The following is a 27373-nucleotide window of genomic DNA, read 5'->3' as shown; positions in this document are numbered from 1 at the left end:
TGTTTGAGTTAGGGGTAAGGGTGCGAGATCTACTTTTTTTCGATGTGGCTATCTCCCTGCCCCAGAATCTTATTAAAATAACCATCGTTTCCCCTCTGCGCCGGGTTGTACCTTTTTCATAAATCGACTGTCCCTGTATGTTGTGTCTGCTTCTGGATGAACACAGTGCACCAACACCTCACACCCTAATGGTCAAGTCTTATAATATGGGATGATATTTGGGAGTGTCAGTTCTCAGCATTAGTGATTAGTTTTTGCTCTTTTCTTTCCATATAAACTTTAGGATCATCTCGTCATCCCAAAAGTCCCACTGGGGTTTCGGTTGTCCTTATTGCTGAGATGTAGCTGCCGTTTAAAGAGAATTAGAGATTCCATTTGAGGAAGGCATATGTGTGGCATCAGGAGAATGGTTCTCTTAATGGTTTCCCCCCAGAAAACATTTGATATGCCGAAAAAGTAGTGAACAGTTTGATGTGTATTTCCTCAGAATTTTCTTCCTGCATGTACTAAGATATATATGCATTAGAATTTATTTAATCTGATCATTACCAGAAACCCTATTTGCCGCCTACTTTCTTCAACCAAACCGTAAGTCTTGGGCCTCTTTCTTGGTCGCCTTATTATTCCATAGAGGTACTTGGTGCTCCCACACGTTGATTAAGCCAGTTTGCTGCTGATGGACGTTTGGGTTCTTTCCAGCATTTACAGTTAGAGACAGTGCTACAGGGACCATCCTTGCACACTGTCTTACCCACTTGTACAAGGACCTGTTGAGGTTAAATCTCTAGAGGTGGTGATGCTGGGTCAAAAGGTATCAATATTTGCAACATTAATGGTATTGCTAAATGTGCTTTTTCAGTAGGGTAGGAAAAAGAGAGGAGCTGATCTCTAGGAAAGTAACTGCCCCTCTCATCTGTTTGCTTTTCCTGGGAGGGCATAGATTAAGAGACCCAGATGGTACTTTCTTAAAGAGAAAGAAGCTTTGAATTTGGTGGAATATATTTAGCTAGCAAATGAGCGAGGCTTTGGGGCCACGTGAAATGCTGGCCTCTGTAAAAATGGTTTAGACCAGAGGTTCCCAGTCTTTCTCAGTTCATGGCATCCTTTATATCTCAGTAATTTTTTTCATGGTTTCCCTGGGTAAAAGAAATACCTAACAGTTCTGTTTGTTAGGTACAAACATCTTAATAGATACTTGTGTCTTGACAACTTATTAGCTATTTGAAAAAAATAACACACAAAAATGAAGAAGAAATAATATTTTTATTTTCTTCTTTTTTTTTTTAAGATTGGCACCTGAGCTAACATCTGTTGCCAATCTTCTTTTTTTTCTTCTTCTCCCCAAAGCCCCCCAGAACATAGTTGTATATTCTAGTTGTAGGTCCTTCTGGCTCTGCTATGTGGGACGCTGCCTCAGCATGGCTTGATGAGGGGTGCTATGTCCTTGCCCAGGATCCAATCCAGTGAACCCAGGCCTCCAAACCGGAGCGTGTGAACCCAGCCGTTCAGCCAGGGGGCTGGGCCCATTTATTTTATTCTTAATAACCGTTTACTTACTAATGGGATGCATGTGCCTGTTGCATGTGCTTTCTCAAACTTTGAAATCAGGGCCTGGCCCTGTGGCCGAGTGGTTAGGTTTGCACGCTCCGCTGCAGGCGGCCCAGTGTTTCGTTGGTTCGAATCCTGGGCGCGGACATGGCACTGCTCATCAGGCCACACTGAGGCAGCGTCCCACATGCCACAACTAGAAGGACCCACCATGAAGAATCTACAACTATGTACTGGGGGGCTTTGGGGAGAAAAAGGGGAAAAAAAATCAAACTTTGAAATCAGATTGGACACCACCACCTTCATTTCCTGTTTCATGTCAATTTTCACACAGAACTTGCTTTTTATTACAACAACCTTCGAAAACTCAGCTTCACAAGACCGGACACCATCCAAAGGAAGATCATGCAATCTCATGTTGAGACTGTGAATTACCTCCATCTAGTAGTTTACATGGTGTCCAATTCCTGTTGAGCGTTGCTCTGTTTACCTAAAAACGTAAACTGTCTAGACACCTCTTCGCATTCACTGTGGTGGTTCAGAGTGCCTTGGCACAGAATTTGAGAACCGTAGGGTCAGACCAGTATGGGAGGAGGACACAACCTAGAGTTGGGACTGGCCCGGGGGTACAGGGTGGCCCTCAGGATCTCAGCAGTTCTGAGTCTCCTGCCACAGCTGCTCAATTTGGCAGTTAGCAGATAAGTTATAGGGAGTGCTCCTAGGCCCCAGCTTGGGAGACTTGCAGTGTCTGTAAAATTTAGGAAAATTATCACAGGGTGATAATGCCGAGAAAATTAAAAGAACAACAGAAGTTATTTTCTCAATTTCCCTTCTAGAAGCCATACTGTGGATCACTATCCCAGGATTTATATTTCTTATTAATTCAAACCATTAAACTCAAGCTCCCCCTCCCACTGAGATTTGTTATAACTAAGGTTTTTCTTTTCTTTTTTAACAATTAAGCTTAAAAATATATTTTAACTTAATGACTTTCTAAATGGTTTCTCTGGGTTCTTCTTGCAATACCAACTAACCAGGCTTTGTTTCTGCTTCTGTTGGTGATGTTTGGGCCCTTCTGAGGAGGCAGTGGTCCTTGGTTTCCCTTGCAGCAGGCATCAGGCTCCTTGGCTTATCAGGCACCTGCTCTTGGGAGAGAGTTGGGGGCAACTGTTCGGGTTCTCAGACTTCAGAGGGCCTGGAATTGTCACCACCCCACCCCCAAACTCCATCCCATTCAGGCTGCTCAGCTACTCTTCTCTAGCCATCACACTTACAAGCTCAGATTCAGCGAGTGCTGTGTTGAGGGTCGGGAGAAGGTCCTGGGATCCTCTGCATTGCTCTCCGGCGCCCTTTTTCAAATATGGCGGTCAGCAAAGAGGAGGAAAGGCCACTAGTACCTCTGGCCCTGTGACTAGAGATTTAGGTGAAATGCTCCACTTGGTCCCGTAAGTGCTGTGATAATATTAGAGTGTGTCTGTAAAGCAGTTTGGCCAGGTCATTTTCTCTTGGAATCAGGCAGCCGTTGCTGGATTCCCCTGGAGAGAGGCAGTCTTCTTGGTCTGTGTTCTTGAGTGGCACTTTGGCGGTGCTATTTCTGACCCTGGCGTTCAAGTCTTCGGAAGCCGCTATATTAGCTGATGGCTACTTAGAGCCCAGTAAAGGTCAGAACCATCAGACCGAACCAGACAAGGAGACAGCAGCCCTCATTATGGAGGCAAGGGCTGAAGTGTGAAGGTAGAGGTCCGCAGGCCTGAGTTCCCTGCATCTCATGCTTCTCCCTCCCTTCCATCCTTCTCTGCTAAGCTCCTCATTCAATAATAGGCTGGCCTGTATTGAGTGGGTTTATGGGTTGGAAATCATGGGTTTTAGAATAAAGAATAAAAAACGATGGAATTTCTGAAAACATGGATAGACGGCATTGTCCCTGCAATTCTTGTTCCAGGGGCCCTGGAGTGATGTTATCCTGCAGGCAAAGGAGGGGCCCGAGAGACTGGGACACTGACTCTTTGAATTGTGCAGCAAGGAGGCTTTCAAAGTCTTTCTTGGTCTTTCCTCGCAGGCCAGTGTTCATGTCAGGGGCTTATCCAGGGATGGCATGGGGATCTCTTTAGGGGGCTGGACAAAGCCCTTGCAGGGCCAACCTTGGGGGAAGGGCATCACACACAAACACACACACACACACAAACACACACACACGCATGCCTCTGTGGGTCCTGGACGAGCCTCGGGGCTGCCTCGTGACTTTCTAGTGTGACAGTGGATGGTAAATGACAGTTACTGACCGCTTGCTGTGTACCTGTTCTAAACTCTTTACACTCAGAGGTAAAAGAGATGAAAAATTAGTCAAAGCAGAATACAATTTGGCCTAAAAAATACCCTTAAAGAGGGGCCGGCCCGGTGGTGCAGCGGTTAAGTTCGCACAATTCCGCTTCTCAGCGGCCCAGGGTTCGCCGGTTCAGATCCCGGGTGCGGACATGGCACCGCTTGGCAGGCCATGCTGTGGTATGCATCCCATGTGTAAAGTAGAGGAAGATGGGCACGGATGTTAGCTCAGGGCCAGTCTTCCTCAGCAAAAAGAGGAGGATTGGCAGCGGATGTTAGCTCAGGGCTAATCTTCCTCAAAAAGAAAACCCTAGAAGATATGTAATTAAAATGACAGATGAGAAAAAGTTCCAGGATGCAAGGGCCTACCTACCTTGGGCACCATGACCCTCATGGGGCTGAGGGTGGAAATGTAGCTGGGAGGCCTCAGAGACCCCTCCTCAGCTCTTTAGGTTGAATGCCAGCAGGGCCGAGAACAAGATTTTAGTAGGGTTAGGCAGACCCAGCAGGACAGGTTGCAGCAGGGGCCCCACAGGTGCCTTGAGGCTCTGTCCCCACTCCTGCTGGGGTTTGTAGCTGCTCATCAAGCCTGGCAGGCTCCACTGGAGCCACTTGCCCTAGTTTCAGAGGTGGTATTTACTTCCAGCTACATGAGGGTCCCAGCCCTCTTGTTGCTCTTTCCTCATCCTGCCTCCACCGTGGCAGTGCTATCTGATGGCCCCATGATGGCTGCAGCCAGCATTCTACCACCCTGGTGTCACCCATGGTTCTTGTCCTTTCACAGAGCTACTTCCTCAGTCGAGCCCAGAGTCTGTGTGGCCCCGAACGCAGTGCTGTCCCTGACTCGCTGCGCTGGCTCTGCCACCCCCTGGGCCAGAAATTTTTCATGGAGCGGAGCTGGTCAGTGAAGTCAGCTGCCAAGGAGAGTCTGTACTGTGCCCAGAGGAACCCAGGTGAGAACACCTTTGCAGCTGTTGGGAATTGAGGAAAGCCATGAAAGCCACCAGTGCTGCAGGGTGCGCTCCAGCTGTGTAGAGAGACAGGATGTCTCAGTCTTGTTTTCCCCAAAGCTCAGGGAGGTCATGAGCCTGGTCAGCACCTTAGCTGGGTTTGCAGCTCACCTCTCTCTGACATTGAAAGCCTGGGGATCTTAACATCAGTCACACTGCCACACATTACTAAATTGTGATTGAGCACCAACTGTATTCTCGCCCTCATTCTGGGCACTTTGGAGGAACAAAGGTTGTGTGGAGTTGTTCTCTAGCCCTAGTCTCCAGGTCCCATTGAAAAGCAGACAGACAGGTATGGAGCAGTTAAGGAACAACAGGCGACAGGCGGTCGTCAAGTGCTCAGAGTGGTGGCAGAGACATGGCTCCAGGCATTGGGAGGGGATGCTAGCTTGCTGTCCCTGGTGTTTGACAGTGATTGGAGTCGACTCGCCCAGCCTCAGAGCTGTAAAGGCTGGGCGGGTTAACTGAGACTGGAGCGACCAGTGGCTTTCTGCCTTCTGCATGCTTTTCCCCTCTCTACACTGGGAGTCTGAGGAGAGTGAAGCATGTTCGGCAGGTACAGGGGTGTGTATCAGACATTTGGTGGAGTTCCACTGTATTTCCTTTTTAATAACTTTATTGCACGATATAAGAATGGTGTGCAACACCAGAAAGTAAGGATGAAAGCCAAAGCAATCCTAAATCTCCCCACCCCGTCCCTGCTGTCTGCTTTGTCTACACCGTAGACTATGACTGGCTCTCTCACCTCTTGCAGGCTCTGATTCTAGGCCTTGTTGCCCAGAATGTGTTCATGCCCTGGCTAAGTGTCCTGGCTCCTTGTCCTTGTCAGACTGAGGCCCACATCTGTGCGTGTAAGGGGAGGGAAGGGGCTCGTGATGCCTTGCTTTGGGCCTGCCAGTGGGGACTTGTCAGTGACAGTCAGCTGTCATAAGCATTTCAGGGCCCCTTGTTTAATCAGCTCAACCAGACCATCACTGACCTCAAGACCCATGAAAATGCTGTGGAGAACAGGAGCAGGGTCTTCCTTGTCATGTCAAGGCAGCAGCCACCCTTTCTTTCTCCTCAGCTGGCTGTCTTCCTGAGCCACAGGGGAAGAGGCAGCCTCTGAGACTTGGAGGAGCTCTCCATTTTCCGTTTTCTGGCAAGGCTTGTGGCCACCACCTTACAGTTCCCAACCTTGAATGGAAATACTGAGCTCCGTGCCAGGAGACACAGCAACCTCCCCCCCGACCCACAGCCCCCACAACACACACTCCCCCCCACTGGACCAGTCCAGAACCACAGGTGGTCTTGGGCTCTGCAGTCTGGGGCTGACCACCTTCCCCACCCCTGCCCCCACCTTCCGACCTTTTAACAAGGTAGTTCTGAGGTTTGGTTGAGAAATGGGAGTTGTTACCTGTTCAGAGGAGACAGCTATTCCCTGGGTTCCTCTATCCACTCTCCATTTTCTCTATAAAGACAAAAATGGGCTTATAAGTAAGACCCATTTAACACTTGTCCTGGCCTTTCTCTTCTTCAGCTGACCCCATTGCCCAGGTTCACCAGGCCTTCTGCAAGAACCTGCTGGAGCAAGCTGTGGAGTCCTTGGTGAAACCTCAGGCCAAGAAGAAGGGTGGAGATCAGGAAGAAGAGAGCTGGTAACATCCCCAGGACACCCTCGCCTTGGGCCGTCTGCTCAGGAAGTTCAAGGGCAGCTGTGAAACAAGCCCAGTGTAGGGTCTGCAGGGAAATTGAATGGTCCCTCGTATTTATTTCTCAAACCCAGCAGCCTTATGAGAGCCCTGTGTGAGCTCTGACATAGTTATTGGGCACCCCAGTAGCACAGTCTTTCCTTCACAGATTAAGACCCGAGAGGCAGACAGGTGCCAAAGTCTTTCTTATACAAGGCCCAGGTCCTGACTGGAGTGCACCCCAGTAGGGAGGGGAGGGCAGTTCTGCTTGGGAGATCAGAAAACTTCTGCGAGGAGACGACATTTGAATTGGGCTTTGAGGGGAAGAGTCAGGTGTCGGGGCCAAGGATGAAAGAGAATAGCTGGCTCTCCTGGCAGTGGGAAGAGTGTCAGAAACGTGAGAAGGAAGGCCTGTGGAAAGTGTGAATGGTGTCGGGGGCAGGGCTTAGGAGATGCCTGGCATGATGGGGAAGAAGGGACCAGAAGTGTCCATTGGCTCTTAGAGCTAGAAGGCTGGACAGCCAGGCCGTGAGTGTGATCCTTGTGTACATTTTGATGTATATGGGACCTTTTCTTCTCTTTCTAGTGAATTCTCCAGTGCTTTGGAGTACCTAAAATTACTTAATTCTTTTGTGGACTCTGTGGGGATTGTGACCCCTCCTTTCTCCAGCAGCTCTGTGCTCAAGTCAGCCCTTGGTAAGTATCTTGCAGGGCGGCTCCACGGGCCTCAGGTTTCTTCATCCAGTGCTTCACAGCTCTTTTGTCCCAGGGACCAGGGTTAGTTATGAGTGTACACTCGAGAATCTTCTCTGGATCTGAGGTTTGTATGTATGGCTCCCCCACAGCCCTGACCCATAGTTAGCCCCTGCTAGGCAGCTTTCTAGGGACAGGAAATAATGATTCTCCTAGAAGTGGGATGGTAAGTGAGTGAATGTCTTCTTTGGGCCCTGGCTGGTGGGGCAAGTCAGCAACCTTCCCAAATGCTCAGAATGGGGGCAAATGTTCCAGGCGCTGGAGGCAAGTAGGGGCCCACCTTTCAGATGCACAGTGCCCCTTCCTCTAGGTTGTGCCTCGGAGCAACCCCCGAGGCTGATCTTGGACCCGACACAGTGCTGAAGAGACCTTTATCTGGGTGTCTGTACTGCTCCAGCTGCCCACTGCCTTGGGTGACACAGCGCAACCCACTGACTGAATTGACAGGAGTACATTCTTTTCTTCTATCCCTGAACTGCCATCAGGGTGATGGCACATCAGCTGCCACCCCTCAAGCTTCTAAGGCAGCTGGTAGAAAGGGAGTGTCAAGCTTCTGTCTGGCCAGTCTCCTTACAGAGGGAAGGATCCAGAAAAACAGCCACCCCATCATGACCACTGATCTCACGGCCAGTCTTTATTTCAGAATTTAGAAAAGAATGCACTCTTGGGCCTTTTATCTTATACGTCCATCCCACTGGCATTGCAAGGTCACTAGTATAATTTTGCAGCTGTGAAAACTAAACCTCAGAGAGGAAAAGACTTAAAAGATTCTAACAGGAGCCTATTACTACAGAGACTTTGGAAACACCATTTTTCATGGCTATTGGAAGTTTAGGTTGTTTCCGGCTTTTTACTTAAAAATAATACTACAGTGGACATCTTTGTTAAATTTTTTTTCTCTAGGTAGGCCAATTTCTTTGTGATAGTTTGCCAAAAATGGGACTCTTAGGTTAAGAGGAGTGAACGTTTTTAAGGCACTTGATACGTATTGCTGAGGGATTGTGCTGGTTGGTGCTTCCACCAGCAATGTGAGAGGGCATCCCAGAGGCCCCTAGCCTGTGCCCGGAAGGTAAAGGTGGCCTGTGCCATGTGGGAACTAGGTGCAGCCAGTCAGGCTGAGTGCCACAGGTCTGGTTCCTGTAAGTAATGTTTGGTATTGCTCCCTCCAGGTCCAGACGTCATCTGTCGGTGGTGGACATCTGCAATCACTATGGCCATCAGCTGGCTCCAGGGAGACGACGCAGCTGTGCGCGCTCATTTTACTGAAGTCGAGCGTATCCCCAAGGCCCTGGAAGTGACAGAGTGCGTAGGCCTCCTTGATCACTTACTTGCTTCTTTCCAGGGGAATCTCAAAAGCCAGTGTGCCAGGCTCGCTTGTCTGGGTTAGCAGGAAGGAGCAGGTTTGGACCTGGGGGGCCATCGGGGTGTAGGGTCAGGTAGGCTAGGGACTGCATGGTAGACAGATCAAGTGAGGGAGGAAGAGGGCACCACAGAGAAACCTAGCTTGGCGGGCACATCTTTCTATGTGTCGTCCCAGCTTCCAGGGCCTCTTCCCACAGCCTCCGTGGGGCCACAGGCTATTGGGGAGGGAGAGTGGTTTGGGTGGCCTCTTCGGAAGCTCATGGTGGTAGTGACAAGCCAGCACAGGGTTTGTGAGGGCCCGAGGAACCTTCGCTCATGTGCCAGCGTTGTCGCCAGTTCCCCCCGTCGGCCATATCATTAAAAGGACTTTTAGCACAAGGCATAAGGCATAACCAGAGAGCTTTTGACATTCCTCTTTGGGGACTCATGCCTGCGGGCCTTTGGCCTGTAGTGACAGGCAGACCCTGCCTGCTGACACCTTAGCTGTGTCTGACTAGATCTGAGTGTCCCTGACATCTTCTGCCACTCGAGAGAAACTTTAAAATGCTCCAAGGCAAAAAGGCCCCACACGGTCCTCCCTCAGTGCCAAGGCTGTAGGATTTCCTGTCAAGCAGACTCTTAACCAGAAGAGCAGGAGGGAGCTGAGAAAAGTGGGTCTGGGTAGGTTCCCTAAAGTAGGTCTGACACCCCAGTTTCATTTAAGTAACCCATTCTTAAGCGCCCTGACTAGTGAGCACCCACCCTGCATCCAGCTCGGTGTTCCACTCCATCCTGTGTGTTGTCTCCCAGCCAATGCGCCTGAGGAAACCGAGGCTCGATGGGTGAGCTGTCTAAAGTCACCCCACTTCTAAGCAACAGAGCCCTGGCATACAGCTAAGACCCTCAGCAGGCATTCCGTCCCCCTGAATATCATCACCCTGGGGTCCCTTTGCTCTTCAGGGATAATGATGTTGTGGGAACCCTCCCCTAACCCCAGCCTTCCCACCTTCTCTCCCCTCTGCTCTGTGAAAACGGACTAAGTTTCCCCAGAGAGCTTAACACCAGCTTCTGGGGGAATGGCCCCTTAGAGAATAGGTGCAAATAATGGAGCCAACTTTATGTCACCACAAGTAGCAGCAGGTAGTATTGTGGCCGCTCAATAGATGAAGAAATTGAGGTACAGATTGTTTGAATGACTGTCTTAGATGGCTTCTTAGTGGTAGTCCTGGTGGTTGATCCTGGGTCTCTAATCCCTTCCTCTTGGCCACACGCCCCATCCTGGGGTCTCCTGCAGCCCTTCCATGATTGTATCATTTATTCAGCAAATACATAACTGAGGGCCTACTTGGTGCCAGCTGCATTCTAGGCTCTGGGAGGCTGCAGTGAACAAGCTAACAAGTTATGGCCATAAGCAAGTAGGCAGTGGCCCGTCCTGTTCAGATGCTCGTCTTGGGGGTGGAGGGGGCTATTGCCAATTCCTTTGCCAGGCCAGCCGTACCTTCCATGAAGCAGCCAGTGCATTTCTTCAGTTTCACTAGGAGGGGTTCTGGGCCAGAGGTAGATCAGCCTCCAAGAGTTCATACAGCGTCTGGTGAGGGAGGGAGGCCCAAAAAACCAAGATTTGGTGTTGGGGGAGCAGAGGTGGGTACAAAGGGCCTGACCCAGTGGGCAGCAGAGGATGCTTATAGGGGCAGGAAATGGAGTGGGCAGGACAGGAGAAGGTGGACCAGGGGCCCAGTGGTGGAACAAGTCTCAGGAGATGAGTGAGAAAGTATATTTCAGGTAAAGGCGCCAGTGTCAGCAGAGGCACAGGAGTGGGAAGGGTAGAGGGCATGAGCTTCACTTGCCTGGAGCCAGGTCAGAAGAGCTGGGCCGTGGCTAGACTGGGAAGGGCCTTGCGCGGCCATGATTGACTCTGCAGATTGCTTTCCCTCACTCCCCTCACTTCCTTCTCTCCACCCTCTCTGGCTCCTGGATATTCTCACATGCCTCAGACACCCAGGGCCCTTGCACATGCTGCTCCTCTGCCTGGAGCCCTCCTCCATAGAAATCTACATGGCTCGCTCCCCTAGTTCCCTCAGGTCTCTACCCAAGTGTCACCTTTCCAGAGAGCTCATCCTTGACTATCCTTTATAAAATGTCACCCCCTTCCTCTGATTGACTTTTCTTCCTGGCGCTTGCCCTGCCTGGCATTGCATATTCAGTGTTTGATGCCTTTATTATCCAACTCCCTCACTGGAGAGTGATCGCCTGTGGGTAGGGACTTGTCCCTGGGAATCCTGGAATGAAGGAAGTCCTTTAGGAGTAGAGGGACCACCCTCACTCAATGCCAGCATTTCAGATCTAGAACTGGGGACCTGGAACCATTATGGCAGCATTTGAGTCGACAGACCCACATGTCATGGCGGTCTGGGGTTTGGTGGTTACTGGCCATGCTACCCAGGTGACACTCACTGACCTCCTGCCTCTCACCACCCAGGAGCCCCCTGGTGAAGGCTGTCTTCCACACCTGCAGAGCCATACACGCCTCACTCTCTGGGAAGGCAGATGGGCAGCAGAGTTCCTTCTGCCACTGTGAGAGGGCCAGCAGCCACCTGTGGAGCAGCCTCAATGTCAGCGGGGCCACCTGCGACCCCGCCCTCAACCACGTGAGTCGGGGCTTACCTGGCTCCTCAGGGAGGTGCTCAGCTCTGGTGGGTAAGAACACTCCAGCCCGCCTTGAACTTATCCAGCCTGTGAGGCTGCCTGAGAGACAGAAACCAGGCTAGCAGCCCCCTTCCCCAGAATGTAGCCTGCTAGCCCAGGTGGGCTCCCTTTTTAGTTCTCGGGGCAAGTGTGTTTCCACCTATACCTTTCCTGGGCTCCCTGACTCCCAGATCCTGCTGGCCCTCGGCTCTGTGTCAGCCCAGGTGAGCCGCAGCTGGCCAGGGCTCTGCATTTGCTCCAGGCAGCTTGCATGACTCCCCAGGCCCCTGCAGGCCAGCCTTGGAGTGGGCCTCTGCCCCCTCACCCACACAGTCCCTGAGCCGACTGGCTGCCCTGGGTGCCTCCGTGGCTGGCTGCACACCTCCTGGTGGGCAGCTGTGGTGCATTGTAGTTGCATTGCATGTTCTGGCGGTACCCATGCAATGTTTCCACAGTGCATCACAGAGGCCTGCCCGGCCCTCGAGAGACTACCCACCCATGTCTTGTTAGAGGGCTCTCCTGTCACTGTTGGTACAAAGCATGGCCATCCTAGGAGAGGGGAGAGGTGGGATGCATGCAACTGGAAGGGCAGTGTTGTCTGCTCACCTGAGAGGAGCATGGTTTCACTCCAGAAATGGAGGGCGAGGTATATCCTGGAGGGTCAGACTCTGAGCCCCTCACTGGGGTTTGGTCCCAGGTGACTAGGCTGGCACTTCTGGCTAAAGGTCATCAGTGGCCCTGGACACAGGTGAACCTAGGACACTATGTGCAGAAAGGGCCCAAAAGCAAAGGCCTGTGGGGGCCGCCTCTCACTTTGTGCCTTTCCTCTGCTGGTCTCTCGTAGTATTTCTCTTCATGAGAGAACAGTCTCAGCTGAGTCAGGGGAACAAGAGAGAGACTGCGGGCATCCTTGGGGCTGGGATTCCTGGGTGGCAGTTCTGTGTGGGAGAGTGGGCCTAGAAAAGGGGGACCTCGTGGAGCCTGATGACCTTCAGAGGGCACAATCCAGCCCGAGGCTGCTCCCCCCTACCCAAAGGGGTACCCCCAGGGCTCACCACTTAGAACTGCCCAGTTTTATTTGAGGGGGGTAGGGGACCTCATCCCTGTCCCCTTGAGGCTGTCAGCAGCCAGAAAACAGTGTGGCCAAGGGTCAGGGCACCGAGCAGGCCCAGGGCAGGGTCCAGGATGGGGTCTGGGGTAGCACTGGGACCTCCCCAGTTCCAGCACCCTGCAGAAGGGGAAAGCCACGCTGGATGAGATGAGGAATGGCCTGGGGGAGTTGGTCTGATCCTGAGGGCCACATGTGACTCATCTCAGAAAGGACTCGGCTGTCTCCTCACTCTCAATGCTGCCTGGTTCCCCTGGGCCTCGGGAGCCAGGTAGGCGGCCCAGCCTCATGGGTGTTGTGCAGAGTGAGGTCCATTCTGGTGGGGCATCCGTGCCTAATAGTGGCCAGTGTTGACTGAATGTGTCTGAGGGCCAGGCATAGTGCCCACACCCAGTGCTCTCATGTAACGCTCACAAGAGCCCTTGGTACCCATTTTGTGGATGAGGAAAATGAGGCTCAGAGAGGTTCAGTTATGTGCCAGGGTTGTATAGCTAGTCAGTGACAAAAGCACGATTGATCCAGGTCAGTGGGTCTAAACCCGAGCATTAACTGCTCTGCAGTCCTGCCTTCTTGGGCTCCTGTCTCCCCCGCCCCAGAGGCCACTTGGGCCGAGCCTTGGCTGCCGTCTGTTAAGTGAGCCCAGCCTCCCTCCTCTCCTCTCCTTCCCCCATCTCCAGGCTATGCTGCCACTGCAGGCTTCTTGATTCCACTGGAGGGGCAGGGCCTTGGTACCTTTCGGGTATCAGTCTTCAGGCCAGCCATGGTGGGGCTCCCATGAGGTGGGAGGAACCCATGGCAGACACTGGCAGACCCTGGCAGACCCACAAAGGTTTATTCCTGCCCCTACCACTTTTGTACCCACACAAGCTCTGTCCCTCTCCGAACTTCGGCTTCCTCACCTGCAGAATGGGGAGAACAGGTCTCCCACTTGGGGCCATGGAAAGGACTGGATGCCGTGAGCCTCAGTTTGCCCTTCGGCTGTTCTCCTGCTCCCTGTGCAGTGTTTTCCAGGCCGCCTCAACTGCCCTCCACTTTCTCCCGGGGCTCCCGAGTGTTGGGCTGGAGAGGGTCCAGTAGGTACTGAGACCCCTGCCCCAGCAATGCGCCCGTCACCTGACTCCTCCTTTGTGGCTCATCCCACAGGTGGTCCAGCTGCTGACCTGTGACCTGCTACTGTCGCTGCGGACAGCCCTCTGGCAAAAGCAGGCAGGAGCCAGCCAGGCCCTGGGTGAGACCTACCAAGCATCGGGCACTGAGCTGGCTGGCTTCCAGCGGGACCTGGGCAGCCTGCGTAGGCTAGCGCACAGCTTCCGCCCAGCCTACCGCAAGGTGAGGGCCAGCCGGCTGCCAGGGGAGGGCAGATTGAGGTCCCAGGGCCCGGCACCAGTGTGGGGTTGTGGAGCTGGCCCTCTGGGTCAGCTGGGTGACCTGTCAATCAGTGGGCTGGTGCATGTGTCCCTTTGTTCAGCTCATAGTAGTTGAGGACCTGCCATGTGCCCCGCCCTGGAGCGTGGTGGTGAGCAGGCTACATGGCCTACAGAGAGGCCAGCACAGATCCACTTCATCAGACAAACGCCGGGTTAGGACAGGCTCTGAGGGAGCAAGGAGGGGCTCCTGGTGGAGTAGGGCGGGGAGGACACAAGGGAGCTCCACTCTGGCTTTCATAACTGGCGTCAGAGTGGCAGAATCTCCCTGGAACTGCATTTAATCCTTTTTCTGAGCCATTGGGGGTTTCAGTTCTGCTGCCTGACTCTCTGCATAACATCCCCTTGGCAAAGGCCACAGGATCTGAGATGAGTCTCTGAGGGTAGTTGTATAACTTGGCTTACTAGACTCACATCATTTCCTTCTTTGTTTTACTTTTAATGCTAATTAGAGTGATATAATTGACATATTTTTGCCTGAATTACTTTCCAAAAACTCAAGTGAGGAACCCAGAAGTGTCATTGAGGGGGAAGGGCTGTGTTTGGAAGGGCATGAAAAAGAAGGGCTCAGAGTGAGGCTGCCCTCACTCTGCAGTGCTATGGGGACCCTCACAGGGTTACACTGTGGCCACTGTTTGCAGCGAGCCAGGACAGACACAGCAGACCAAACATAATCATCAGAGAACCACCCCTCACTGTGGAAAAGAGGAAGTATGCCCCAAGGCTTGGTAGCCCTCTGTCTGCTCAGGGCACAGGCATCAAAGGCCTCTTGAAACACCATTTCCATCCTGCCCGTCCCCTGCTGGAACTCTTCGGTGGCACTGAGACCCTCCCCACAGCCTGAGATATTAAGGGATAAAAGAAACTTGAGATTTTAAGAAATTCGAGACCCGGGCCTGGCCCCTCTCCCCCTAGTGACTCATATTTACAAAAGAGCTGCTGACTCTCACCTAGCAGCTCCCAGGACTTGAGGCTTCACCCAGGTACTTGTCCTCCCACCCCAGAGGGCGGGTTGGCGCTCTCCTCTTCACCAGCAGAGGAACGCAGCCCTCTGCCTCTTTCCTGCTCAGCTCGCTGTCTTGCTTCTGTCCCCACCAGCTGGCCTGTGCTGGGCTCCACACTACCCTGCCGCTCACCCAGGTTTCTGGCTTGTATCGGGGGTCAGAGTGAGGAGACAGAGGTCGTTTTCAAGGGGTGAGCAGGGCAGGGTAGTGTGGAGAGGAAGAGGGGTGTCGTCAGGTGCAGACGAGATGCCGCAGGGAGACGTGCCTCCTGGGGCACCGACGGTGAGGACCCAGGGCTTGAGTGCGTCCTGCCTGCACCTCCCCAGGTGTTCCTGCATGAAGCCACTGTGCGCCTGATGGCAGGAGCCAGCCCCACCCGCACCCACCAGCTGCTGGAGCACAGCTTGCGGCGGCGCACTGCTCAGAACACCAAGCACGGTGAGTCAACCAGCACTCCAGCTCAAAGGCCTGGTGGGGGCCTGGCCTGAGCAGGGGAGGAGCCCAGCCCAGCACTTAAACCCCAGTTTAAGAGCAGCCGTAGCGTGTGACCACAGCTGCAGTGTTCTCAGAGGGTGTGAGAATAAAAGACATCCAAGGCCTCATCTGGTGGGTTGCTGGGGAGCATCCATGAAGGCACTGTGAGGCTAGGGGTGGACGTTGGTCAAGTTGTTGTGGGTCTAGCCTCAGGAGTGGGGAGGAGAGGGCTGAGGCTGTCCCACTGCAGGAGCCGGGGTAGAAGCATGGGCCCCAGAGGCAGACTGCATCTCAGACCCCATCACAGAGTGATAGGCTTGTGATGCCAGCCAAGTTCATCTCCTCTCATCTGTGAACTAGGGCTGACGTTAGAGCCCACCTCCCTGGGTGGGTGTGAGGATTAAATAAATGAGTCCACACCAAGCCCCTGCAACAGCGCCTGCATCCTAGTGGGCTCTCCGTGGCTAGTTCCTACCTGTATCTCATCCTTCCCACAGGAGAGGTGGACGCCTGGCCCGGCCAGCGAGAGCGGGCCACCGCCATCCTGCTGGCTTGCCGCCACCTTCCCCTCTCCTTCCTCTCCTCCCCGGGCCAGCGTGCCGTGCTGCTGGCCGAGGCAGCCCGTACCCTGGAGAAGGTCGGCGACCGGCGCTCCTGCAACGACTGCCAGCAGATGATTGTCAAGCTGGGGGGTGGCACTGCCATCGCCGCCTCCTGACCACCGGGCTCTGCTCGCCTCAGCCCACTGCCTCCCTCTGTCTCTCAGTCTCTCCCACCCGCCTCCCTCTGACTCTCACTTTCTCCCTCCCTCCTCCCACTGCCTCTTAGTCTCTCTTTCCCTCCTCCCTCTGTCTCTCCCTCTCCCTCTCGCCTCCCTCTCTCTCTGTGTCTCTCCCCCTCCTTCTTCTATCTCTCAGTCTTTCTCTCTGTCCTCCCTCTGTCTGTCAGTCTCTCCCTCACTCCCCCTGTCTCTTCGTCTCTCTCTCCCTCTTCACTCTGGGAGCCGTGGCATGAGCCTTATCTTCTGAGCTGTCACCTGCCGAGCTTTTGGACCACCTCATGCCAGTGGGCCCCTGGGCAGAGCCCCTTAAAGTGCTTGGATAGATGCCCATGGTCTAGGGCCTGGTGGGCCTGAGAGAGGAGAGCAGGGCAGGGCAGGAACTGGGGGTACCCTGACTTGAAAGCAGCAGGGGGAGCTGCCGAGCTGCCCGGCCTCTGCCTCCAGCCCTCCCAAGGTTTTCTCTCCTCTGGACGTCTCTCCCCCCTTTCCTGCTTCCTCGTTTTTTATCAGGCTTTCCCGCTGAGGGACATCGGTCTCTGGGCACCAGAGCGCTTTGCCCTTGGCACTGTGCCCAGCATGCGCCCTCCCCTCCTTTTTATACGAATGTTTTATATCAGTGTGCTCGGGTTTGCCGTGCTGCTGGGCTAAGTTGCTGTGGCATCTTTATTTCTCTTCCTGGGTCTGTGTCCCCTCCCCTGCGCCTGACAAAGCCAGTGCATTGTTTTTTCTTTATTACACAGGACAGCTAGGGAAGGAGGGAGCCCAGCCCTGGGGACGCGGGTGGGAGGCAGGGGGCAGGCCTGGGGATGGATGAAATAATGTCGGCATTATTTTTTAATTTTTTAAAAAATAAATGGTATCTTATTTAATTGTCCTGTTCCTTCCCACTCTCCTGCCCCCCCCGGGATGTGAGCCTAAGCTCAGGGTAGTCCCAGGGGGCTGGGAGAGATGAAGCCACCCACTGGGACTGGGGACCAGGGGCCTTCAGTGTGGGTCCTCAGTTCCCGCCCACACCAACTCCTACTTCCATAGTCTATTTTTATCCCTAATTGTTGACCTGAAAGTAAGCCAGAATGGCAGGGACTGGCTCCCAACCCCTCCCCACTGACAGGCCCCTTTTAGGGTGGGCACAGGGTTGCCCAAGGTAGGCACTAGGAAAGAGGTCCCCTGCCTTGATGGGGGTCCTGGGAGGAAAAGTGGTGCCAGTTTTCTGGATCCCCTGGCTCGGTGCTTCCCCTGAGGCCATTTCTCCTGGGGCTGAGGACTACCTGGGACCCCAGAGCCTGCTGGGAGACAAAGGGGCTGCCCTCCCTCTCTCCCTGTGCTTCTCACCCCCTCAGGCTGGTTGGGGCAGAGAGTGGGCAGGGCCCCCCCAAACCTGCACAGACTGGGGTGTACACATCAGGGGCTCCCCTGATGCCTAATGCCAGGCGAAACACAGCATCTACTTCCCTCACTTTCTCATGCCCCTCCCCCTCACTGGAATTTACGGCCCCTGCCCACTGCCAGGTGAGCCAGCCCTTGTGTCATGTGTATATACTGTGCCTTTTCTCATCATTGTTTAGGGGTGGGAGGGGGTGGGTTTTCACTGAAAAGGGGGATACACACCTATGGCTTCCTTGATGTGGAATCATTTACCGTGTCCTGGACATAGGATATTCAATAAACACAGATTGGTGCCACCCAGCATGAGGTGTGTGAGGGTCTGTAGTGTGACTGCTGTGGTGACTTGCCGGGTGGCTGCACGGCTTGGCCTCCACTGGGTTGGGGACTGAGGACAGCCCTTCCCTGCCTGCTGAGAGGCCCCCAAGAGGCTTCACTAGGATCCTGCCCGCCCTTGCAGCCTGGCCCCTTCCTTCCAGTGCCAGATGCCTAGCACACTCTGCGGGGCTGGGACAGGGCCTGGGATAAAAGGGCTTTCCATGCTGCTGCTGGGGTCAGAGGTCACTGTATCCAGTACGTAGAGCTGGTCGTTTGGCTGACAGAGGCAGTTCTCTGGGATTTGTGGTGCTAAGCCCTTCTGAGTTCACCCTCAGAGATCAACTTCCTGCCTATTGAGTAGACCGCCCCTTAGTTTCCCCATCCTCCCTGGAGGCAGGGAGCCGCTGAGGGGGCTCACTGGCCCCAAAGTCACATCCACGTCCAGCTCCTGGACTTCCCAGCTGGGACACCCTGGATAGGACGTCGCCTCGGCCTCCACTGCCACATGTGCAGAAGGGGGATGACAATCCCTGCCTTTGATTATAATCCCATAGGTTTATTGGCCGGTTAATGATTCATTTATGTGCCAGTTTACAGTAAGTGCCTTGTGAGGCTGGTGAGGGGCAAGATCACAGGCAGTGGTGCGGATGGGAGGGTGCCGGGCCTTGTGGACAGGTGCTCAGGAGTGCCATGTGGGAATGAGCCTGGGCTGAGAAATGGGCCTGCCCCCTGGGCATCTGAGCCACTCCCTTTCAAGGGCAGCCACAGCAGGCCACATTGTCCCAAGAGCCAGAGCAGCCAGGAGGGACCCAGCTGCAGCTGGTCCCTGTCCACAGTGATTACAGCAGATTTCCCAGTGGAGGCAATGCCCATGGCCTCAGTCTGGCCCCCTGGGATGGAGATCCAGGACCCTTGGGAGTGAGAATGAACAGAGAGGTTGCCCCCACCTCCTGGCACATCCCAGCCAGGGCCTGCATCACCAGGGAGGGTGGCTGTGGGTGGCCGATGTACCCAGGAATCTGATCCTATTGTGTGTCTCGGCAGGCTCCATGACTCAGCACCCACCCCCCTCCCCCGGCTCTACACAGCTGCGGGATAGACCCTGGGGGCACCCCTCCCCCACCCTGGGTTGAGGGTGTGAGGGCTGTCTCCCCTACAAACCATGGGGACGATCACTGCAGGCAGGACCAGGGCTTCTGGGCCTTGGTTTCCTCAACAGCCTTCAGGGAAGTGGACCCTCCTACAGGTGAAGAGCTGGTGAGTTTGGGGGCCTCGGGGCAGCCTGGCAGGCAGGAGGAATGTCTGATACTGCCTGCACCCTGGGAGCAGGGGCCCCTGTGCCAACACACATGTTCATAACCTTCCCTTCTCTCCCAACTGCCACTGCACCATCGGTGTCACAGTGGTGGCAGAATACACAGTCCTAAACTGAAGTCAGCTGGGTGACCTTGGCAAGTTCCTTAGGTCTCAAAACTTTAGGGTCCTCATTTGTAAAGCTACACACTGCTGGGGCTTTTGTGAGGATTAAATGAAGAAAAGCAGCAACAAATGGTGACCATTGTTATTAAAAGAGTATACCACGCCTAGGGTACACAGGAGGGCAACTGAGGCCCAATTGGGTGGCTTTGTTGAGGTCACAAGGAGAGGCACAGCCCAGGCCTCAACCTCCCCATCAGTACCTGGCACAGAGGAACTTGATGCATGCAGGCTGCTGGCAATGCCCTGGGAGCCTGCCTGGCAGGAAGCGGGTGAGCTGGTAGTGCCAAGCATGTGTGGTGTGCACCCTGGTGGGGGCACTGCCAAGGCTCTGGGTCCAGCATCCCCATCCCCTTTTCCCCCAGAGCATCTACTGGGAGGAGGCTCCCCCATCCTGAGCGCCAGCTGTCTGCCCGGCCCACTGCCCACACCCATTAGGGGGGTGGCCCTGGACCAAGCTGGCCAAGTGGCCTGCAGACCAGGGGCCGGCTCAGGGCCAGACTATGTCTATGAGGAGCAGCCAGGCTCAAGCCAACTCAAGCTGTAGAGCTGGTGACCACCTGGAGGGGGCTCACCTCCAGTAAGGGGCATGGACCCTCTGGAGGGCTACGGACCCCCTCCCCTGTGCCTGAGCCTAGAGATGGCTGGAGCCTAACTGCCCCCTCTCCCAGGCCTCCCACTGCTATGCACATTAAGCCTGGCATTCAGCCCCATCACCCTCTCCAGCCACTTCCCCCTGGCTTCCAGAACAGGCCTAGCGGCTCCCGGGAGCAGTCCTCTGCTCTTGCACATGCTGTGCTCTCTGCCCACACTGCCGTCTGTCCAGTCAATGACCAATGCCTCCGCCATCAGCGCCTCTCAGAGCCAAGCTGGGGCGCCTTTATTCTCTGGGGTGGGAGCCACAGGAAAGGGTTTATTTACACGAGGAACCCTGGCCCTGGGACCCCCAGGACAGAACCACTGGCCTTACCCAGTAGGCCCCTTCTTAGCCCTGCAGGCTCCAAAGCCCGCAGTCCAGTTTGGGCAGGTGGAAGGGCCGGCCTCTGGTCGGCGCCCCTCCCCGTGGCCTCGTCCCTGGACCGGGCCGATGGCGACTCCGGGTAGACGAAGGCTCCTGGCGATGCGATGCCTCAGGAGAACCAGCGGCCCCGTCTTCACACGGTGACCTCCGCTTTGCTGTTGGTGCTCAGATGTCGGGGTCCGCGGCTCGCGCTGCTGTAAAGGCCGGGAGGCTGCGGGCTGAAGGCCTCGGGCAGCTTCTCCACGCTGAACTGGCGCCGGGGCGCATGGCTGGGCCGCCGGGGCGCGGGGGAGGCCTGAGCCGCCAGGTGGCCGCGGGGGGCGAGCCGAGCCGGGCGGCCGGCGGTCCAGGCCTTGTAGTGGCCCGACGGGGCGGCACCGGCGGGGGGCGCGTAGCCCGGCGGGGCCCAGGGGCAGGCGTTGAGCAGCGCCGGCAAGTCCTCAGGAGGCCGCGGGGCCCGCGCCGGGAGGGTCACTGGGGCGGGCTCGGTCGCGGGGAACCGCTGGTAGAAGTCCTGCGGGGAGGCCTCTGCGGGCGACAGGGCAGGGCGAGTCGGGGCGGGGCCAGACCGTGGGAGGCGGGGGCGGGGCGGGGCCAGGCCGCGGGAGACCCAGCTTTCCGCGCCCGGCGCTCTGGCTGCGCGGTGGCGTCCCAGCCGGGCGCCGGTCAGACGTGGGGTACGGCCGAGGCGTGGGAGCTGGTTGGCTGCAAGGGGCGGTACAGAAACTGCCTGGAGCCGCTGACCCGCCAGGCTGGGAACTTTGTAACTCCGAACTGGGACACCGGAGCTTTGCAATCTAGGAACTCGGATATCTGGGGTGCAGTGGACCCGGCGCTCCAGGTACAAACCCGGCCACTCACCTGCGGCCTTGAGCGCCGCGGCCTTGAGGGTGGCGTACTTGGCGTAGTCGGGCTGCAGTGTCCTGTTGCCGCCGCCTTGCAGCCGGGGGCCGCGCGGGGGTCCGGGGGTCGCCGGCCCTAGCGGCGCGTTGTTGGGGCGTTTTTTGTCTGGAGCGGGGAGGGGACAAGTAAAGTGAGACTCGGCCGCTGACCCGAGGACACTGCACCTGCACAACCACCTCTTCGCAGCTGCCTCCCCAACGGCAGTTCCATGGGAGCTTGTGGGATGGCTCTTTGGCGGAGACTGAGAGCAGAAGCGGTCTTCACGGCGGAATCGCCAGCGCCCGGGACAGGGCCTGGCTCGGAATCACAGGGATAGTGGCAGCCAGCCCTGAGTGGGTGCTAACTTACTGGATGAGAACTTGCCAGAATGTTTGGCTCCAACCAGGCCCTTGACCCAGGCCCTGCCCTCCGCGGAGATGGAGGGAGTGTCTGAGGATTCTAATCCTCAGATTAGGATGGGGGAGTGAGGGATGCTGTCAAGTCCGCCTGGCCAGTGAGAGGCCAAGAATGAGGCGCCCACTTGGAAGAAAAGACCTACAGGAGGCCAGGCAGACCCCAGGGCACCAAGCCAGAGCCTAGACCCACAGCCTCAGCCAGGGATCCCTGAATCTGGAAATTTCCTCACGAAGTTCCTGAGGCTAGAGGTTGCAGGATCCCTAGGAGGGTCCCTCTCCACCAAGGGGGCTGACCTGCTAGCCCAGCCCCTGCTCACACACCTGCAGAGGTGGGCAGCTCATTTCCATCTGGGAAACAGGCTCCACTCCCGAGCCGAGGTGACCGACTCTTACCCCTCCGCACACCCCTTTCCCGGCTCCCAGGCCTGAGGCAGCCGAGGGGGGCCCTGTGCTGTAGATGACAAATGCCTGCCCAGCAGCCCACTCACCTGTGCCGTTGTGGGGGGAGCCCGCGGGGAGGCCATCGCCCATCTGCACCTGGACACAGCTCCCCAGAGGTGGAGGCAGTGGCTCCTGGGGGCCCGGCTGCTTCAGAAGTTCTGTCAGTGTCCTGCGGGGAGAGAATGGTGAGAAGCAGGCCTCGCAGTCCCCTGCTCTCCTGTCTGCCAGGCCCTGCCCATCAAAGGCCAGCCCAGCCAGCACTGTCTCCCTGCGTGCAGCTCTTTCACCTTCTCTGGGCCTCCCTTCTGCCCTGTGATTGATCTGACACAGCTAGTTTCTCCTGCCAGGCACAACCTGTGGCCCCAACACAGCCATTTCCCAGAACAGATCAGGAAACTCTAATGGGGTCGCATGTAACCAGGGCCACCTTGTTTTCCAAAGGCTCCCCGCCTCTCCCCTGCTGGAGCCCACTCTCCCAGACCCTCCGAGTGGAGCCTCCTCTCCAACACAAGCTCTGTGAGCCTATCAGGCTCCTGGACTTGGCTCGTGCTGCTCTCTCTGCTGACAACATCCTTTCCTCCCGTAGAACTCCTGCTCACTCTTCAACCTCCACCAGAATCCCTCCTCCTCCAGGAAGCCTTCTTTTTCTGCCTACCTAAGTCCCCTCCTGCAGCAGGGGCTTCTACCAGGTCCTGGGACGTTGCTACCAGCACAGGTATGGAGGACAGACAGATGAGGGGAGGAGAGAGCCAGGAGATCCCCTAGTAGCAGGCTGGCACCAAAGGCTGTGTGACCTTGGGCAGCCGCCTCCCCGGGTACCAGGACACCCAGTCCCCACTCAGCTGTGACAGCATCTGACTGAGCCTTCCCCACAGACAGCCGGGCCCGGCCTTCAGCCCAGCTGCCTTCAGTGCCCCAAACCTGTGATTCTCTCCTAGCTCGGTCTGACCCTCCTTCTGGGGCCAGGGCCTCAAATGGCTGGGTCATGAAGAAGGACACTGGAGGTGGGACACACTTGGCGTGGGCGCAGTTTGGCTGCAGTGTGGCAGGCTCAAAGCCTCCTAGTGCCCATCTGAGCTGACCTCTGTGTCCTGCCCACTCCTCAGCTGTCCACTCCTGTGGTCTCATCTCTGGAAGCATCCACCAGTCAGCTCTCCCAAACACCTGAGTAATTTCCATGTCTCTGGGCCTTTGCGCAGAATTTCTCCAGGGACAGACTCCATCTCCCCTCCGAGCCCTCGGAGAAGCCTTCCCTGCCCATCAACCCCGACATGGCAGAATTAAAGGTGAGATTTTGGAGGAGGGCAGGGGTTCAGAATACACTCATACATGAGCTCGAGTGGGGCTCCAGGTCTCCCCAGAGGAGAAAAGGAAATCAGGGCACATGGGAACCTAAAGCCCAGAGAGGGGAAGGGACTGTCCCAGGCCACACAGCACATCAGGGGTGGGGCAGCTCTTCCTCAGGCATAACCAGACCTGCTTCTCTGTGCCCTGCGGATGAAGTGGGTTCCAGGTGAATATGTCGGCTACGCTGCCCCAGTCGCCTCCTCTACACCATCATGGCCCTCAGCTCCTGCTGCCCCATCCTGGTCAAGGACATGACCTGTCCTCTCCCCCTCACCCAAAATGAGGGACTCCAAGCCCAGGAGACCTGGGCCCTGCCTCTGCAGCATCCAGCACCCAGGCTGAAGCATCCAGCACCCAGGCTGACAGCCTCCATGTTGCAGAGGCAGTGTAGGAGCTGAGGCCCGGGTTCCAGCCCCAGCTCTGCCCTACAGAGTCCGGGGGAGGGGCTAGGTGGCAGGGGGCGGGCAAGAGCCCTGTGGAGTGCCCAGGAAACCCTCCTCACCTGCCCCTGAGGTCTAGGAGGGGGAAGCATTCACCTGCCCACCCAGGCATGGGCACTTCTCTCTATCATGACTTCTAAGTACCAGCCTGTCGCACACTGTGTCAGCAGCCCACATGGCCAAGGGGGCCCGAACCTGGGTGAGTGAGGAGGGCGCAGGCCGCAGGGCACAGAGGTGGGCTGGGGCATAGGGGTGTGGGGGTGTGAGTAAGAGCTCCAAGGTCAGGACACAGAATCCGAATCCCCATCCCAGCTAAGGAAGGGACCCTGGGTCCTGTAGAGCTCACTTCACACGATGCTCAGAACTCAGCCGGCACCTGTCCTGTCCTCAGCAGCAGCGAATCTGCGCCCTCCGCACCCTTTCTGCGCGGGGGGAGACCCTGACCTCCGCCTGGGGTTACTGAGTGGGGTTGGGGGGGAGGCCTGAGGGAAAGAAGGTCAGGCCTGAGTCACAGCTATGGGGGGTGCGGAGGGAGCTGGAAGGAGGGAGGGAAAAGGGGAGAGAAGCCCGAGGGGAGAGAGCCCAGAGCTATAATAAAGGCCCCTTCCCTTCCGCCCAAGACGCCAACACTCTGTCAGCCCACACCCCTCACTCCGCGCTGGTGGGGCCGGCCCCAGGCCCCCTCTCCCGCGCGCAGACCTTGTGCCTTCTGGCCGGGGACGATCAGCCCTCCCTGCCTGCTCCGCCGGAAGGTCAAGGGGAGACACGGAGGTATCAGCTGTCGCGCTCCGTGAAGTGGGGGGTGGGGGTGGGGACACAGATGTGGAGACAGAGACAGGGAGGAAACACCAGGAGGAGGACCCTGCTGAGGGGACCAGAGTTTCCAGAGAGGCCGGAAGGATGAAGGGTCGCGAGGGGACGCCCAGCTGGCAGCAGGGCCGTCCAGGCTGGGCGGGCGGGGATCCCGGCTCCTGGCCCGGGCTGGCGCGCGCTCACCTGGTCACGGTGCGCCGCGCGCGCGGGCTGTGCGCCCTCTCCAGGCCCAGGCGCGCCCCGATGCCGGCCAGCACGAGCAGCGCTGCGACACCGCACACCGCGTAGACGGCCGTGTGGCTGCGCTCGCGGCTGGGGTCCCGGGGCGCGGCGGTGTCGCGGGCGCGCGCGGGCGGCCGGCCGGTCTGCACCCAGGCCGGCGTGTCGTAGTTGGAGCAGCGGCTCTGGTCGAGGCGCCGCGGCCCGTCGTGGCAGCAGAAGCGGTAGCCGCACGTGCCGCAGCAGAAGCTGTAGGCGCCCGAGCTGCAGTTGAAGGGCGGGTCCCACTGGCCCATCACGTCGTAGTAGCCGCGGCAGCGGTCGCCCCCGGCCGGGGCCTCTGTCCCGGGTGCTGCGGGTTCCTGTGCCTCGGGGGCCCCCGCGCGGCCCGACGGCGGCCGCGCCAGCAGCAGCGCCAGCCCGAGCGCTAGCTGGAGCCCCGGCGGGCCTCGGCCGACCCGCAGCCCCCGCGCCCCGGCCCGCTCCATCGGGCCCGCGCCTTCGGCTACAGCGCCCCGCGCATGGCGGCGCGCCGAGGCTCCCTCCCGCCCGGGCTCCGGCCGGCTCCTCCGCGCTCTCCGGGATCGCGCTCGCCCCCGGCGGACGCCTTCTCGGCCGTCAGCCTCCTCCGAGCACCCCAGCCCCAGGTGGGCTCGGCCGGGAGCTCGGGGGGCCGCACCTCCGGTGGGCACGTCCTCGGCCGGGGCTCCCCTCGGACCCGAGCCGGCCCGTCCGCGCACTGAGACTCCCGCGGGCCGTGCGGCGGGTCTTCAACTGCGCGCCGTCCCCGGCCTGTCCCCGGCCCGGCGGGTGTGCGGGTCCCGGGCCTAGCGGGGGCGGCGGGCCGCCTGACACTGAGGTCTTCCCGCCGCCCGCTCCGCGCTGCCCGCGCTCTGGCTGCGGCTCGGGCTCCGCGCGGGCTCGGGCGGGCGCGGGAGGGAGGGAGCGAGGGAGGAGGGCGGGCGGGCGCGAGGCAGAGCCGGGGGAGGAGCGCGGCGGCCGCGAGGGGAGGGCAGGGGCGCCGCGGGGCCCGCGCGGCTGGGGCGCCCCACCGGGGACCCTCCCCGAAAGCCGCCCAAAAACATTCCTCGGAACCAGGCGCTCCAGGGGGTTCAGCTCCCGGCCCTCGGGACTGTTACTTCGGACCTCGGGCCCGCCACCGGCGCGCCCCTGTTTTACAGGTGCGCACAGAGGGGACAGAGCCGCTCCGGGGGCTCATTGCTGCCCCAGCACCACCTCCTTCGCGTCCCCTCCATCAATTCTGATCGAGGCAGAGGTGTGACGTGAGGCAGACCCTTTCCCCTCTTGGCGCCTCGATTTTCCCGCCTGTCAAATGGGAAGGAAACCTCCTACGGAGCCGCCGCAGAGGGCCAAGTATGAGTTCTCTCCGTGCTGCCTGGGGCGCAGCGTTAACCCCGGGGCGCGCGCCCTGGTCCCAGAACCTCCTGGACGCCGGACTGGGGTCTGGGGGTGTCGCCACCGCTACAGCGATGGGCATGGCCTGGCGGGCGCCCTCCCGGGATCTCTCGGCCCCTCCGGTGAGGTGAAGGGGATTGGGCTAGCCCAGTCTGCGATGGGGAGGGCGGGGCCGGGCCTGGGGGCGGGGCCGTTGGCAGATGGCCACCGCGCAGGACCTTTGGGTTCGTTCTCTAGCCCAGGGTCAAGGAGACTGGGGGGCGGGCATGGAACCTGGACCTGGCCTGGAGCGTGGCTCCATCTTGTTCTCTAAATTGGGTGTAACTGGAAAATGTGGCCGGGCCGCGGCGCCTTGCTTCTCTCTGCCTCAATTTCTCGTCATAACGTCAAAAACTCATCCTGGGGAGCAGATTCATAATCGCCCCTTCCAGGAAGCAGAGGTCAATATGGTACCTCCCACTGTCCGGATGGGAACACCAGGAAGGCAAGGACTGGGCGTCCAGTTCACCCTGCGTGTCCCCACACGGCGCAGGCTTCTCCATATCTGCTGAAGGAATGAATGAAGTGACTCTAGTCTCTAGTTTTTATGAGATGAAGAATTTGGGCTCCTAGGGTCCTTCCTGCTCCCCTTTGCATCTTCCCTTCACTCAGCGACAGGGATCAGCTTATAAAAACGGAGGAGGTGGAGGCAGGAAGAAGGAGAAGGATTTACATTTAAAGGAGGATCAAGTCTTTCTGTTGCCGGGATGAGGGGCTGACAGGCTGATTTCAGGTATTAGTGGGCTGAGACAGGAAGTGGTGACCTTCCTGCAAGGCCCTCCCCCTCAGGGTGAATCCTGTGCCTGGCCAAAGACAGCCTGCCCCCCCATCCACCCATAAACAGCCTCGGATCCAGTAGACCTCACCCCATTAAAAGACTTTATCACAATTTTAGAGAAAAAGAAAATAGATGAGCAAAAGACTGAGATGAAATTGCTTTAATCCCATCACCAGGGACAGCTGAGGCTCAACTGTGTCACACTTTACAGACTGTTTTGTAACTGGTTTCTAGTTTACTTTCTGCTGTCAAACTTTCAGTCTC

General features: G+C 57.2%; 2 protein-coding genes across 4 annotated transcripts in view; one reads left to right on the top strand and one right to left on the bottom strand.

Moving 5' to 3' along the window:
* Positions 1–16989, top strand: part of SREBF2 (sterol regulatory element binding transcription factor 2) — a 58052-nt gene extending 41063 nt beyond the window's left edge. For both annotated transcript variants that reach the window (XM_070506804.1, XM_070506805.1), the window contains 8 exons: positions 4655–4823; positions 6400–6517; positions 7137–7246; positions 8473–8605; positions 11124–11292; positions 13581–13766; positions 15192–15303; positions 15837–16989. In XM_070506804.1, the coding sequence (XP_070362905.1) occupies positions 4655–4823; positions 6400–6517; positions 7137–7246; positions 8473–8605; positions 11124–11292; positions 13581–13766; positions 15192–15303; positions 15837–16057 (1218 nt within the window). In that variant the 3' untranslated portion in view covers positions 16058–16989. The remainder of the gene's footprint in view (positions 1–4654; positions 4824–6399; positions 6518–7136; positions 7247–8472; positions 8606–11123; positions 11293–13580; positions 13767–15191; positions 15304–15836) is intronic.
* A 1385-nt stretch (positions 16990–18374) lies between these two features.
* Positions 18375–25775, bottom strand: SHISA8 (shisa family member 8). 2 transcript variants are annotated; one of them, XM_044778825.2, is made up of 4 exons: positions 24841–25775; positions 22105–22226; positions 21180–21326; positions 18375–20846 (listed from the first exon to the last, which is right to left on the bottom strand). In XM_044778825.2, exons 1-4 carry the CDS (start codon positions 25362–25364, stop codon positions 20452–20454), a joined length of 1188 nt encoding a protein of 395 aa, XP_044634760.2. In that variant the 5' UTR covers positions 25365–25775; the 3' UTR covers positions 18375–20451. The 2 variants fall into 2 exon arrangements, with proteins under 2 accessions (XP_044634760.2, XP_070362907.1); XM_070506806.1 differs by having other exon boundaries at positions 18375–21023; positions 24841–25630.
* Positions 25776–27373: the final 1598 nt, after the last annotated feature.

The sequence above is a fragment of the Equus asinus genome, chromosome 4, assembly GCF_041296235.1.
Source record: "Equus asinus isolate D_3611 breed Donkey chromosome 4, EquAss-T2T_v2, whole genome shotgun sequence".
NCBI classification, from domain to species: Eukaryota; Metazoa; Chordata; class Mammalia; order Perissodactyla; family Equidae; genus Equus; species Equus asinus.
This window is presented reverse-complemented; position numbering and strand designations above follow the sequence as displayed.